The 16,417-nt window shown below is 41.6% G+C and overlaps 1 protein-coding gene and 1 non-coding gene across 2 annotated transcripts in view; one reads left to right on the top strand and one right to left on the bottom strand.

Moving 5' to 3' along the window:
- Positions 1 to 16,417, top strand: part of LOC121595774 (neuronal acetylcholine receptor subunit alpha-7-like) — a 94,194-nt gene that overhangs the window by 57,594 nt on the left and 20,183 nt on the right. Inside the window, exons 6-11 of the mRNA XM_041919985.1 lie at positions 5,249 to 5,358; positions 6,136 to 6,316; positions 9,229 to 9,304; positions 14,722 to 14,916; positions 15,085 to 15,171; positions 15,296 to 15,405. Of these exons, the coding sequence (XP_041775919.1) occupies positions 5,249 to 5,358; positions 6,136 to 6,316; positions 9,229 to 9,304; positions 14,722 to 14,916; positions 15,085 to 15,171; positions 15,296 to 15,405 (759 nt within the window). The remainder of the gene's footprint in view (positions 1 to 5,248; positions 5,359 to 6,135; positions 6,317 to 9,228; positions 9,305 to 14,721; positions 14,917 to 15,084; positions 15,172 to 15,295; positions 15,406 to 16,417) is intronic.
- Trnal-uag lies at positions 12,310 to 12,389 on the bottom strand. Its single transcript has one exon. It is a non-coding gene; the product is annotated as a tRNA-Leu (tRNA).

Below are 16,417 nucleotides of genomic sequence, written 5' to 3'. Positions count from 1 at the left end.
GCTTGTGCCACCGGTCCGTTGATGAACCGGTGCCAAAATGACCGCTGGGAGATACGGACCTGCTGCTGCTGCTGCTGCTGCTGCTATTGAAACGAAGGTAGCAAACGCTCACGGCACATCCACCGACGACGACAGCAGAGAGACGACGATCTGGTCCAGCTTCATGCAAAACTCATTAATCTCCGCCATCCGGACTGGTGCGTCCGGGCCACTTCCTGTCTGTGTGCCCTCGTTCTTCCGAAAACCACACTACTCACACCACGCCCGTGAAGAAATGTGGACTTTAGGAGCTCATATAATTTGATTACATCCCCGGGGTTGCAACCAGCCCTAGTAGTCAATGTGCTAAGGCTAGTAACACACACACACACACAAACACACGGATCATAGCCCGAGGCGTACCCATCGTTCATCGGTTGGCCTTGGCACTGGTGATGAATGTGTTTAATGACGTGTTGCATCCCACCGTCTGCCACCGCTGGGCTGTTCTGCGCTGCCAGGACGAAGAACGCGCTCCACCTACACACGTGTGGCCGTGGGATTATCTGCCCTTTCGTTCCACCAGACACACGTCACGAATTTCGAGGTAAAGCATTGGGAGCAGCAGCAGCAGGACAGAACCACGACTGACTGTACACTACGACTCGGTTGGAGGGGAGGGGACCGTTTACCGATCAGCTACGCTGAGTGCCAACCTTCACAGTCATTTGCTCGAGTATTAATTATCCATTCGAGTGCGGCCGAGATTAAGTGGGATCGGGAAGAAGGTTCCTGGCAGCACTGGAGTGGCTGGAGTTTTTCGTCCCCTCCCGAGTGGACCCGATGTCGGTGTCCTTTTGGTCAGTTTTATTGCTACTAAAAGCTAATAGGGATCATCGGGGGCTAATTTGAAACAGATCCATTCGCTCGGTTAGTTGTTGTGTATTTATTTGTCATATTTTTGTACAAATTGAACAGGAATCAACAAGCTTCTGAATTCAAAAAAAAGTACGATGTCATTCTTTTACACAAGCAGTGCTACAGTTTCCAAAATGGCATGCACAAGTTTAAGTTTACATCGATTCCTGCGGGACTAAAGTTTGATTGCAAAAATTCTGGTCACTTGGGCCGTCTCCAAAGGGCGCATGTGTAAAGGCAAGCGACCGAAACAAAGAAGCATCCTAGGGGATGTGTTTTGACGGAACATCCTAATGACCCAAGGAAAAAGTTTTCCACTTTCATAAAAGTCTAATGCCATCGATGAATTTCAATACCTGGGTGGAGAAGATGAGAGGGTTTGGAAAGATGAATTTTGGATTGAAATGCTCGGAAAACTTTTCGTTCAATTGGGTTTTATATTTTCAATACAGTAATCATTTAAATTGGTGCTTTTGATGTTACAATATTTCTTTATAAGGATATAAATGCTTATTAAAATATGATAAATATTTCAGTTCTCAGTCATTCCCAACCGTTTTTACTTGGATGGCCTTTAATCAATTTCATATATTTCATATTATCGGACGTTTTCAGGCAGTAGTTCTCATAGTTTTGGCACGTGTGTGATATAATATTCCGCATGACCAATAATATTCCAATCAGAAATGCGGTTGCAAATGTAAGGTGGCCATAGAATCCATATTCCTTTAAACAAAATTCGCAAAGATGACAGTTTTATCACCAACGTACCAGAAGTTGCCATCACAACTCCTGAAAAACCCCCTGTGACATTGTTTGACATCTAAGCATCTAAAAAAACAATCACTTTTTACGACTAACACTTACCCAACCCTTTAAAAGCTGCATCTCACTCACCATTTACATAGCATATCTTACACAAAACCAAACAAACCGAAACATTGATTCGATACAAAATATAACGTTAATATAACAAAAAACTCCAACCAACATCGAGCACTCTCCATGGAGCCCGCGAAGGTACATGGCGCTGCATCGATTGCAAAAAGTGCCAATTTGCTCCCGATTGTCCTGCGCCACCGATGAATGGATGGAAGTCCTTCGCTCTGTTTTTGTTTGTACAGACAAGCTGCCATTGCCACTGGCAGCTGGGGTTTTCCGATGCCCATTTTCGAGGGTTTTTATTTGATTTGTGTCAGTCGCTCGGTGCATGGTTTGTACATTTAAACATATTTTGAACCCACCGGACGCAGGAGTTGCCTGCCAACGACGGAACACCGACGCATGTAACTGACTCGATTGGTTTATATTTTTTTACGTCCCCTTTTCCGCTGAGACAAACGGAAGTGTGTGCGTGATGCTGCTGTTGTTTACGTGTGGTGTTTTATGTGTGTTTTTTTTTCTTATGCTGTTTTAATGACACGTGCAAAATCGATGCTTTCGCACAATGCAATCGCTGTCGCTGTCCGGTACCGATGGATGCAGTTGGCGTTCGCAACAAAGTTTGACACGGCTGTTTGTTTTCACGTTCTCAGCTATGTACACGTGTTTCGCAGTTGTGATAAAGGAGGAGGTGATAATTGCAATACTTGCGTTATTTTCCTGCTGAAATGAAATTGTTTTATCTTAGAAATAGTTGTGAAGTTTATAAAAATATTAGATATTATTTAAGAATTTAGTAGAATAACTGGGATGTAATCACAGAATCGCATATTTCTACAATGAGTGCCGTTTATTCAAGAATATTGCAATAATATATGGCATTGTTTTAAAGTAGCGGAAGGTTTTATTGCACAGATGTGTTTAAAAAAGATATTCTCAAAGCTTTTTATGCTGGTAAGCCCCTAAAATTGATTGATATGTAGTTCAATAATGTTTATAAAAACGTTTTAAAAAGAATTTTCTTCACTATATCTAAAAGCTTCGTAATATTTTGTTTTTTTCCTCTTATTAATGCAATTTCCTCTATAACCTAGTGCCTAAACTAGTAAGTGCTAAAATTACTTTCTACAACAGTAAGATTGTCAATAAAGCACTGACATTCATATTAAACATTGGCGATATTTATATTAGTTTAATGAAGATCGTTTGTACTAATCTCCCTAAAATCAGCTTTAAATTACTCCAATTTCACAAACGAACTATTCCCATTATAAGAGTTATCTCCGATTGCCTTTATGTCATAGATATTTCCCAATAAACGACTGCTGCGTGCTGATCGTAATCATTGACTTTAACCTGTCGGGCTATTAAAATTCTATTCAAGTACTTCTATTTCATTCACGCCAAAGCTAATACAAACACACTTTCACTCACATATAAACACATACCATTTGAACATTGCCAACAATAATCTCGCCCAAGTATGGATAGCACTTTTCCAATTGTTTACTCCCGAGTCGTGTACCTTCCTGGTGCCTTTCGGGTTCTCTGTGTGTGTGTGTGTTTGTATGCAATTTTTGTGTGGAATTTAAAATTAGATTAGTTTGACTCCTGATCCCGAACCACGAGCACGAGGTGCTCGATTTATTTGTATGGTGGCTTTTCCGTTCTCTATGTCTCTTTCACGCACACACACCAAACGGCGAAAACAAACGGGGGCCAATTTCCTTCCGCCATGCGGAGGGTCACAGAACGACAGAACGTACCGTGACCGTGCCCCTTCGCCTACCGCGTCTTGGTTCGGGTCGACCTCCGACACCAAAATGGATGATTCCCGTTTTTCCGGTGCACGTGATCGAATTAAACATTCGGGTGGCGTATTGTCGTTTGTGTTTTCTTGCGCCGGCAAGAAAGTTAGAACCGAATGGGCTGCCGGAATGGGCAGCAGTGCCCCGGGGTTTTCGGAAGCGCCTTCATCATAGGCACACATACACACACACACACACACACACACACAACACACACACACACACCACACACACACACACACACACCACACACACACACACACACACACCACACACACACACACACACACACACACACCACACCACACACACCACACACACACACCACACACACACACACACACCACACACACACACACACACACACACACACACACACACACACACACACACACACACACACACACACACACACACTGGTGGCCAGCGGGTATACTACTGACCGCCTTCCAGCGGTGACATAAGCAAACTAGACGCCTTTCGCCTAGACTTGGGATCGCCATTGGAGTATTTCCCCCGAGGATAGGTTGAAGCAATGACTCGGAAGGACGAAAATACGGGTACGGCACTCGTTCGAACATTGTTTGACATCACCAGTGTGTGTGTGTGTGTGTGTGTGTGTGTGTGTGTGTGTGTGTGTGTGTGTGTGTGTGTGTGTGTGTGTGTGTGTGTGTGTGTGTGTGTGTGTGTGTGTGTGTGTGTGTGTGTGTGTGTGTGTGTGTGTGTGTGTGTGTGTGTGTGTGTGTGTGTGTGTGTGTGTGTGTGTGTGTGTGTGTGTGTGTGTGTGTGTGTGTGTGTGTGTGTGTGTGTTAGTTGGAAGGGGCTGTCCCATTGGGAATAGTTTTGTACAGAATAGCTGTTGAAAAGGAAAACAAATAAGAGTCACCGTCACCGTATCGGGAGATCTCTTGCACATTGAGTAACAGCAGTAGCATACCGGGACACATTCTAACAGTGGGATAGTGGTTAAAGGTGAACCCTAACTAGCGTGAAAATCTGTTTTTGTGACTTACTGCAATTGTGACAAAACGTTAACAATCTTGGAGCACAAATGTTGTTTAGTTTTTTTGGTACTTTTTACACAACATATTCCCCCAACGTATGAACTCAATACGATGTACTAATAGCATCACTTCATGCTCACTTCGTAGTGCGTCTAACACGCTACCAGACGTGTTTATTAAAATTGTGTTTTTCTTTCTCTCTTTCTCTCTCTCTCTCTCTTTCTTCCAACTCGCTTTGATTCATTTCATCACGTATCTTCAATCGGATATTTGTTTTGTATGTGTCTGTGGCGTCACAAAACAAACGTACAAACACCGTCTAACTGCAACGCCGTGTGATTGTTGTGCAATTGTCCATTGTCCTGGTTGCTGGTGGACAAATAAATGACCCGGCTCAAACAACAACACGCCCCAAAACCCCAACATCCCCATCTCAACTGTAAACAAACTTCGGCAAACTCTCGAAATTCGACGCCAATCCCGTACCGAATCGATGTTAATGCGCAAAAACAAAACAAAAACAAAAACCAATCGAACCCAAAAATTATAACACTGCCACGAATCTTTCTGTTCATCTATTTTGTTCAAAAAACAAAAACAAAAAACCAAAAAAAAACACAAAAAATATGTATCTAACACAAAAACCAACTCACTCAGGAATGGAATGATATGAATTTAAGGTGGAACACATCGGAATATGGTGGTGTGCGAGATCTGCGGATACCACCGCATCGGATATGGAAACCAGATGTTTTGATGTACAACAGGTTGTTATTCACTCTTTAAATTCCTGCACCTTCTGAAAATGAAATCAAAACAACTAAATCAGAAAAAATAGAAAAATAAATTCATTACGATTTGCATAAAATTCAATCCAAACCTCCCACATTTCAGTTTTCAATTTATTTGTTTATATGGTTTGATTTCCACAACAGGTTTGCATGTTATGATTTAAGATAGGTACAATAGTTGCTTCTAACAACTGCATTAATATTCAAATTGTTTTAAAACCAGCAAAACTCTTACTTTTTTGTGTTATAGTTCAATAGCATTTGTAAAAGAATAATTCCTTAAACATTTTTAGTCATTTCTTTTTCTCTTGTTTATTCATTTTGTCAGATTTATTTTTCACATTTTTGTCATTCTTCTATGATTTCGATGTAATGATATGTTTTGTTAATTTAAAAAGCTCATATTAATTCAATTTTGTTTGGACTTTTATATGTTTTTTTGGGTTTGCATTTATTGCGATCACTATATTATTAAAGTTGCCATAATTATTTATTAATTATTTTTTATATTTCATTTTTTATCAAAATATATCATTTCAATCATCCTTCCCTACCGTAAACATTTAAAAAATGCACTAAATCCTTATTAACTAAATATATTTCCGACCAATTGTTGCGATTTCTATAAACAAACCCCAATACTTTAAACTAAACTTCTTCAATCTTCTTTCCCTTAAACAAACAAAAACCAAACGAGAACAACCGAGCTGGCAGTGGCAATGTACTCATCATTACCGTATATTTATATTTTAGTGCTGATGAAGGCTTTGATGGCACATACCCGACAAACGTAGTCGTACGCAATAATGGTTCATGTTTGTATGTGCCACCAGGAATCTTCAAATCAACATGTAAAATAGATATAACGTGGTTTCCATTTGACGATCAAAGATGTGAAATGAAATTTGGTAGTTGGACATATGATGGTTTCCAGGTAAAGTTAAATGCTTTCAAACAACAACAATCGAAAAACAAAAACAAACAAACAAAACTATGTACAGAATTTCTTTAGCACACATACACACACACACACACGGGCGCGCCACCCTTGCAGTGGTTTAGCTCAAAACCAAACCTGTAACAAGCGTAACTGCTACACTTAACTTACAATTAGGTTATGCTGTTAGAGCCAATAATACTATCGCGTTCTTGAGGAACAGTTTGGTAGCCCAACCAGTAGAGTGGTATCGGATAGTGCGAAAATCCAACTTACTGGTGCCACTTTATTCCGATGAAATGGGAATATCTGCGTAAGTTGAATTTTCCGCTACTCTGAGCGATTCTGTTATTTTCATTTCTAGAAAGTCATTCAGTGTATTGGCTGTTATTTTTAGTTTGCAGTTTACTTTGGTAAAACACACGCGGGCAGGGTTTAGCTTACCGGCAACTGTAATCTATCAGCTGTCGATTGCTTCTAGATATTCAAAGATGTTTGATGGATTAGATGATTATTAATTTTTGCTTTTTGTTTAGCTGTTTACTGCACCCAACCTCTTCTAATCGAATAGATTATTTGCGCCATTAGTGCAAGCAAATTCAAGCACTCACTGTAAAATCTTCAATTAACTTTAGATCAAATCTCTGGTTATGAAATTGCCTCATTGAAGACATTAGTCTGGTGCACTAGTTTTGATTTCCACCTTTACATTTCAGCCACTCACATGAGCTGCTTTTCTTCTGATCAATCTTCTCTCCTAACTTGTACTCTTCTAGTGATTGTGTATGTGTGCAATTCTAGCAGTCATTTCCTCGCTTTTGGCCAAGCACCAGGAGTTCCAAGTTACAATTTTCCACATTTCCCGTTGTTGCAAAGCGTAGTAGCAGCTTGATTAGCGTAACCATCTTCTATTGCTGAAGCTTTACTTCCCCTCTATTATTGTGCCACTCTTCCCATACAGTTGTCCATCGTTTGGGAGATTAGTTTTCCACCCATTTCTGTGGTTGTAATGTTAGAATATGTGTGTTTGTGTTTTACCGAGTGTTTAATTTTGTTTAATGATTTTAATGTCACCAGATAAACTGTTTGCTTACCTTATGTTTTACCTTATTTTGTTAAATTTTTAAACATGGAAAAGCGACGTAAAGTAAAACAAGTTTCTGCTTTCTAAGTTCATGTCGTGAGATGGAAAAATTAATTTTGTATAAAAAGGAACAAAAACCGTCCATCCCTTACTGCAAAAATTGTTCCATTTTATACCAAAAAATCCTCACTTAAAAATAGTCCGCACGGCATGAACTTATGAGCTGAAACGCCCTCACAGGTAGGATCTAGCAGGAAAACATAAATGAAAACATACATTCAACATTCCGACCCACCGAGCGCCGGTGATCGTCGAAGACTTTTTTGAATATTGTTCCCGTGTTGGCGAATGGCCACCCGCAGCGTGGACAGCAATGGCTCTCCGTGCCAGTCCGTTGGGGGGGAGATGCAGTGTTGTTGATGAGTGGGCTTCACTATGTTGTTGATGCACCGTAGCACAGCCGTACCATCGTAATCAATGATCGTTTGCGTCATTTGACAAGCATCGGGAACAGCTTCAAAAAACTCTTCGTCGATACGGTTTCTTCAAAGGGAGGAACACAAGAAGCAGAATTGAAGAACCAAACCAAACCATCATACGAACTATCGAATGATAATCATACCATTCCCATTCAGTAGCACTGAGATCCTGAGTTGCTTTTGATAACATATATTTATATGTAACTATGAAAAATATAAACAGAAGAAAAAAAAATAGCCCCAAAAATCGCACACGCATGAAGCAAAAGCTTATACAAGAAGACTCTCGGTGATGCTTTACGGTGGTAGTATAAAAGTTTAATCGTCGAAAATCAGTAAACCAAGTAAACAGACAACAAATCAAAACGGCAACGATCGAGCCAAACAGGATGAACACATGTGTTGTACGTGTTGTAGTACATTAATGCCTTTCTTCTACAGCAAATCCATTAAGCTGGAAAGCTTCCGTGAGCCGATTTCAGTTCATAAACAGTCAGGCGGGCACAAAGCAAAGTGCTGCGTTAACGAAGTGCAACAAATAATTTTACAGTGAGCCTATGCATTACAAGACGGTGATCCACGAGAAGCCAACACAAACCAGCGTTTCTGAAACCGTTTTCAGATTATTACCTTATTTTAAATAATAGTGTTTTACTTGCTAATCTTAAATTACACTTTTTGTTTTTACTGAGCATTAGTTATAAGTTTTTTTAGTGTGATTGGATTGATTATAGGGACGCTTTCAGTTTTTATCAGTCTTAGTATCGCTGCATGTCACTGCTGATTTGAAAAAAAAAACAATTTAAAATATTTTTGTTAAATTTAATCATTTGAAAACTTAATATCATTTTATTAAAATAAATTCTATTTTAAATTTCCTAAAAAAAACATTTCATGATTTCGTGTGAATTTATGTATTTACTTTAGTCTTCTGTGAATTGAATTGTTGATTAATACTCGAATTTAGTTTATAGCGCTAGAATTAAATTTCAATTTATTCTGAGTTTAATTTAACTTACCTGAATCTAGCGCATTATGTTTAATGACTAGAAAAGCTTTGAATTCGTTTAATGTGTGTTTTATTTCTCAAGTGAATGTTAGTTAGCACGCGTGCGTGAGTGTAACCGTAGGCTTTTGTGCGTATCGGGCTTCCAACACAGATCTAGCGCTATACAATGCCTACCATGACTACCGACACACAGGAACAGCAAGCGTTCGACTGGCACAGCCGGCCAGCCGTGTGTGTCCTCCACACAGCAGAAACACTCTTCTCTCCATAAATTAACCCCCAAACCCGTCCGTGTAACTAATGCCAACAAACGTTGTTTTCTTTCATGACATTACAGTTAGACTTACAGTTGCAAGATGAAGCAGGTGGAGATGTCAGTAGTTTCGTGACGAATGGTGAATGGGATCTTCTAGGTAAGGCACCGTTACTAAAACGTAGCTTAAATCGATAACAAAATTGCGAATCACTGGAATCTGGAATGTGGACTATGGAATGTGGAATTGTACGGAATTCAGAAAACGTGGAACTTGTAAACAAACATGTAAACATCCAACCACACGCTCATGCAATTTGGCTCAAACGCAAAATTGTACTTATCATTCCATCCGATCTATTTGGCCGGGTTTTGCTAAACCATTAGGACAATTCCAAAAAAAAAAAAAACCTTCAGACCGTTGAATGCTAATGTAGCGAATTGGTTCAATCAAAATCAGAAGAAGAAACGAAATAACAAAAAGCCAAACCCGAAAGGAAGTTCGTATCATCCATCCGTAAAAGCTCAAATGGCTTCACATCACATCATGCTTTCGCAGTACATTAGCTTGCAAGAATATCATTAGCATTTTGGACATATCATGCCATACTATTGCACATTGATTAAACCAGTATCCATTAAAATAGTCGTACATTTGATCTTATATTTTTGCTTAAGTCACTTATGTTTTCGGATTTGTTTTTGCTGCTGTAATCCGTTAGAAGTAACGCGAGAGATAGAGAGAGAGAGCATGTGATGAAGTATTTGATAAAGATTTTGACACATTTTCCAACATATTTTTGGGAACCGACACTTTGGGACACTTTTGTCATCTCTTCAAAAGCAACATGCAATACCACACGTTCAATAATATAGTCTACAACATTTCCTAACCATTGCGATTGGTATCGGTATGCCCCTGTTATGTTCGTAGAATTGTAACGGGACCGCTCTAGCTTGTCTCTAGCAACATGCAAAGATCTGTTTTTGACAGTACAGTAAGCTCGTCCCACCCTTGCATAGACCCGCAGGGGGGAGATGACCATACGAATTCTTAAGCTTATTCCGTTTCGTTTCCTGGCCGCTGTTCTGCTGATGACAGATTTCGATTTGCATCAAACTCAGAACGTTCCTTTGGGTGGGCACACTCGGGAAGAACGAAACAAAAAGACTTTTCCCTTGTTCGATAAGAACGAGCAAGGCAGATTGTTTGGAGCATGTTTTTTTTTCTTCTTGCTTTATCATTACTAAAAGCATTTACTATTGATCTGATACTAACATCAAAGCCATAGCATGTAAGGTGTCGTTCCGGCAAACTGTACGATACTAAGATTGGAAATTGATTTCAAAATATTAAACTAACTTTAATTCATTACACTTTGAAAGCTCTTACAAGCTTCAATCAACCTTTTCTAAAACAGAAATATCTATCCATCGTCGGCACTTCCGATGGAAGAAGAAAATTTCAGTTTTCTTTTTATTTTTTGTAATATTTTTGGAAAATCAAATATTGTCACAAAATTGGTATAAATTAGCCAAAAAAAAAATACAATTGCACTTTACAAACAGCGACTAAACACTGAACGAAGCATTGGAACGGATGTGATGAACGAGTACAGAAATCCCGGAAATGATAATGTAACCGCACCACGATCTAATCAGAGCCAACGTAAAAATTGCCCTAATCAGAAAACCGCATTAGAGGATCTCTTTCGTTTTGCCTATTTTTTTTTGGAAGCCATATTAAGTTAGCCGATTCTGTTTCCAAAAAAAAAGCAACAAAACTAAACTCAAAATCGCTAAACACCCGATAACTGCACCCGCTAAAAATGCATAACGCAAATGAAACGAACTAACCAACAACAACAAAAAATCAGCCCTACGCATTAAAACTACGCTTATGCACAAATAGTTCGAACACCTTCGTGTACTACCCCCCTACCGAACGGGTTGAGCCACGGGCGCCGGGGCTTTCCTCTCTCCTGGGGGAAAGTATCGAAAGCGAAACCGAAAGGCCAACAATGCACGTTTTACATCGAAACTGCCCTCACCCCTTCTGCGCACGCCTCAACCCAATGTCGCGCTGCGTGCAGTTTGGTGCTGAAACGTTGCGTCCCCTCTACCCCAAAATGTTGTCGGGCGGGGCCTTGCAAGAAGGACATCGCAATGGTGTCCTCCGGATGGGGGAAACCCCACTGGCGGTGCTTTCCGCACACCTAGCCGAACGTGCGCGCCGGCGAACGTGATTCAACTCCGGCAGGGCTAGTCGCGACACACGAAGATTGCGCCATTCGTTTACGCGCGTTATCAATCGTCACGAAACCACTGTTGTCTTCGGAAACCCCCCTCTCCTCCAAGCAAATCCTCACTGAGCCAGCGACTACGCCCTTCAGCGACTACGCCGGTCAGCGACTACGCAAAAGAAGATGCGCGCCCCGCACGCGCTCGTTTATAGCAGAAGACTGACGGTTCGGAGACTGTCGGTAAGTAGTACTCCCAACACATACACACGAAACAGAACAATCGTAGTAGGTCAGTTGTATCGAGCTCGACCTGTTGTACACCTTTTCCCCTCGAAACGAAAGCGAATGTCCCGGTAACAAAGCTCTGGACACGCGCGCACCACCAGCAGTAGGTCAAGCGAAACAGTGCAGTTACGGAGGACGACGCCGGTTCGGAGGAATTTGCCCTCGATCTGTTGATAATCAGTTTAGCATATGTTCTTGTTTTCATTTCAGAATCCGATTCACATAAGTAAACCTTTGTCCCCCTTCCCACAACAAAAGCCCCGTATAGAAAGAAAAAGCTCTGAGAAACAGCTCTCCACACTCAAAATTGCTATCCGCCGGTGGTTTTTGTGTGTGGTGACGGTGGTGGTAGCTCATCTGATGAAATGTTTCGTTCTCACACCATGCAAAGTGCAACTACGCTTAACATTTTATAAGTTATTTGAGATTAAGATAGGAAAATATTGTTTGAAGAAAGAAATTGTACTCAATTCATTGTTTTGTAGACACTAGAAGACTGGGAAATGAAGCTATCACAAGCTTCATGAGAATTTTTGACATGTGTAAATTGCTATGAGTAAGTCAGTCATAGTATGACAGTTTCCACAATTGCACTAAATTTTTAAAAAAGCTCTCTTTTGCTCCACAAAACTAGCCTTGACAGCGGTGGGATTCGAAACCACGCCACTTCTGACTGGTGCCTAAAACCAGCGCCTTAGACCGCTCGGCCACGCTGCCTCGATAGCTCCTCCGCTGTATAAACACCGTTTGCTTTGCTTTGATTTTTCTTCCAACATAAATTCCTTACTCCCGTGCGCAAAATCCATCCAGACTTCCGCCCTGGGAGTTTCAACGATTCATTTAACAATTTGCTAACTAATTGCCATAATCGTTTAAGACAAGATAGAGGGCCTTCGCTTTTATCGATTGCCGTTAGCCCTCGCTTCGGCGGGCGCTCCCGGACGACTCCCAGACACGGACATCCATCCCGGATATCGGTGCTTTTGCTTTGCCAGACACAAGTTAGCCGGGCGCTCACTTTTGCATAACCTCAGCCAAGATGCCATTAACTATTAACCGCGCCCGAGAGTCTCGTTTCCTTCCCGCCTTCTTTCCTTCTCCTTCCCGCACCGTCTCTTGGGTGGAGGGAAAGAATGCGAGATACTGTTGCTTGGGCCGGCGTGATTCGCCCGGCCATGGCTCTCCCTTTGTTTATTACGGCCCATCAGGATGAGGAATAAATTGAACCTTTGTGCAGGACATTCCACAACAAATCCTAACCTCACTTTGGTTCTCAGGCGGTTATTGATCGAGGAGCCCGGCCGGATTTGTCCGGAGCCAGTGGGAAAGGGCCCACCCAACGGCGAAGAGCTAATGAAGTGGCTCAAACACACGCCTAGCAGAATATGCAGCCGGATCAAGCTTTTGTGTTACGGGATGTGTCTGTATGTGTTCCAGGGACTGTATCTGTACGGACCTGAGACGCCCTACCATCCAACCCCTTTCCCTTGTCCAGCCTCGGTTATGAATGGTTAAAACATGCTAAGTGATTAAATTTATTACGAGAACCCTTTATCACTAATCCCACACCGAGCGCTCTTGGGAAAGGGACAGGAAGTATGTTGTTGAATGGAAAACTTTGTCCCATAACCGCCCTACCGTGGTGGCTGGAAAGGGGGCGGTCAGGGCGCTAAGGTAAGCACGCTAAGTCGGTGGTAAAGAAAACATTCAGCGCACGAAAGGACATTAAACTTAATTCCTCCAAAAGGATGCAGAGTGTGGTGGTGTACGCCGTCCCGACGGGTTTTGCTGGTTCGTTGTCTGAAGTGCCGGGGTGCCGACGGGCACGTGCCAACCACTGGGCCACCGTGCCCAGTGGGAAGGTGTAGCACTGTGCGCTCGTATGTGAGTGTGTGTTTGCAGCAGCACAGGTCGGATGTGTGCGCGTCGGTTCCAAGCCAGGGCGGGCAAGATTAAATATTCAATAACCACGCCGGAAAAGGATCACAACTAATTCAATTAATAGCTGTCCAAAGGTGTAACTGTCCCATAAATGGATGAGAAAAACGGTTGCAAACATTAGCTTTTAAGATGGATGGGCTTTGCGGGGCAGATTTTGGTTCCGTTGCGAGGCGAACGAGAGCTAATGAGCAAAACTTATAATGGAAGCGTTACTTTTGGAAGCCAAAGCCAGGATTGTGAGTTTGGCAGTGAAGATGAATGAGAGAGAGAGAAAGATCGTACGAAAGTAGGAGAGTTTTTATTTGAGTAGCGGGTTAGGTTGTATTTCTTTTATTTGCCATTTGTGTAATTAATAATCACTTAGAGATTGGTGCATCAGTAAGAAGTTGATATCATTTAAAAGTAATAGTTTACTCATTAATTTGCTTACAATTTATGAGCAGCAAAAATGCTACCGATGAAAAACAGCTACTAAGATACTAAGACATCTGTAGCTTCATTTTATAGCAAAAGAGCTTTGAGAGTAATTCTACCATTTATTTGTTGAAATGTTATTACATTTTCTTTCTTTCGGTCATCCATTTCATCCTTCAGTCTTCATTTCATAATCAATCATAATTCCATTAATTGACCCGTGCTACCAAAACGAAGAACAAAAAACAACCAACATTCCAGTGGAACGGAATATGTTTTTACCATAGGTAGTCACATGACCTGGTTTTGCCATAAAAAAAATAACAAAAAACCACGCACACGCTTTCTACCATAACTTATCGAATGGTAATGAAATGGAATTACTTTAATGCCGTTTTTCGCTGGGAGCAGTACGTTACATTCGCGTTTTGCTCCAACCACACGATTGCACGACGATCATGTTCGTGTTGATTATCATAACCGGAATGGAAACAAATTCGAATACCTTTTGCCCTATAAATGCTGTTAAATGAGAGAAATGCAGTGCAATTAATTTTACCATAAAATTTCAAAATCTTACCATAACCTAACGAACAAACAAAACACCACATCACATTCATCCCCTCCTTCGTGTCGATCTTCAAATCCGTCTGTGTTTGATGGGATGGGATTTTGCGCGCACGCATTTGTGCAGGCGTTCCCGGCAAGCGTAACGAAATCTACTACAACTGCTGTCCAGAGCCTTACATCGACATCACCTTCGCCATCATCATCCGAAGGCGAACGCTGTACTATTTTTTTAATTTGATCGTACCGTGTGTGCTGATTGCGTCGATGGCACTGCTAGGATTCACCCTGCCACCGGACTCCGGCGAAAAGTTATCATTAGGTAAGTACGAGAGAGAGAGAGAGTGAGAGTGGCGCGGTAATGGGTGCGATTTGGTAAGCAGGTTTGGTAGAATATCGTTTACTACACTTATACTTATACCAATCTTCTACTGATTGTTAGACAGGTATTGAAATTTGTTATCTTTAAAACTGCATCTTTACATTCCAGGCGTAACAATTTTATTATCACTGACTGTATTTTTAAATATGGTTGCTGAAACAATGCCAGCCACATCGGATGCTGTTCCACTTTTAGGTATAATCTCAATGTTTAATGTTCGCTTTGCTAATGGTTTGCTTATTTTATCCCATTGCTTATCTCAGTTTTATCAGTGTCAAATGTTCGGTGCTAATGGCTCACTTCACTTCTTCACTTGCAGGCACATATTTTAACTGCATCATGTTTATGGTTGCATCATCCGTTGTTTCGACAATTCTAATTTTAAATTATCACCATAGAAATGCGGACACACACGAAATGTCTGATTGGGTAAGTATTGGCTGCACACCTTATCTCTACGTAGAATCGCTAGTGCCACACTCTCCTGTGTGCTATGCACAGTCCAAAAAGGCCGGTGAAAGTGCAAAATCGGAATGCCGCAAATCATACGGGGCAAAAGTCATTCTAAATGAAGTGGCATGCCGTGCATTGTCGGAATGACCCCGAACACGTTCAACGGTGCTTGCTTCCCCTTCCTGTGGAAAGGTCTGCGATGGGCAGGAAAGCACAATTTTCGGCACCTGCAAAGGGTAGTACACGGCACGGTTTAATGAGAAACGTTGTACGAGTTTTGCGAGTTCTTAATCTCCAGTGAGGGCCATTGCGAATATCGCTTCGAGTGCAGTTTGCAAACGCAAGTAGCGGCTGAGCGGTGGTGGGGTTCTTTTTAAACCCCTTTGCGATATTCCATCCCCATTCGGTGTGCATTGTTGGGCTGACCGCATTCGAAAGCACTTGACAGCGTGATGGATTCTGTGCAAAACCGTACTCACCGGTGTATGGGAACATGTGAATCGACACACTGCCTCCCCCCGAAACCGGGCGACACAATCTCTACCGACGTTGTGCCGAGATTGCGCACACTATCGTTTGGGTAGAGCCGTGCTTTGGGGAAACAATTGCTTCGGTACGGTACCGATCTGACTTCTGGCTGCAGCACTGGGACGTGTCCATCGGTACGCGTACCTGACATTGGCAGTCTTCACCGTGCGTGCAAACCGTCTCCGTAACGAACTGTCGGCTTTGAAATGAACTGCAAATTAACAACCGGCCAGTATCTTTCCGGTTCAATAAGTCACGATTGGATGAACATTCTGCCAGGGAAGGTGGAGAGGTTCAGCGAGTTTGGGTTTTAGCTTTTGAATGGTGGTTTCGATAACCGAGTTGTTATGCAAAATGTTTATGAAGTGTGTAATTAATGATTGTCGCTAACTCGCCACAAGAAAAGTAATTTAAATCTTGACTTGAAATCTTGTTTTCAGTAAGTTTCTGTTTCTCGCTC

This window comes from Anopheles merus, chromosome 3R, assembly GCF_017562075.2.
Source record: "Anopheles merus strain MAF chromosome 3R, AmerM5.1, whole genome shotgun sequence".
Lineage (NCBI taxonomy): Eukaryota > Metazoa > Arthropoda > Insecta > Diptera > Culicidae > Anopheles > Anopheles merus.
The sequence above is the reverse complement of the archived record's forward strand: the minus strand, read 5'-3'. Positions and strand labels throughout refer to the sequence as shown.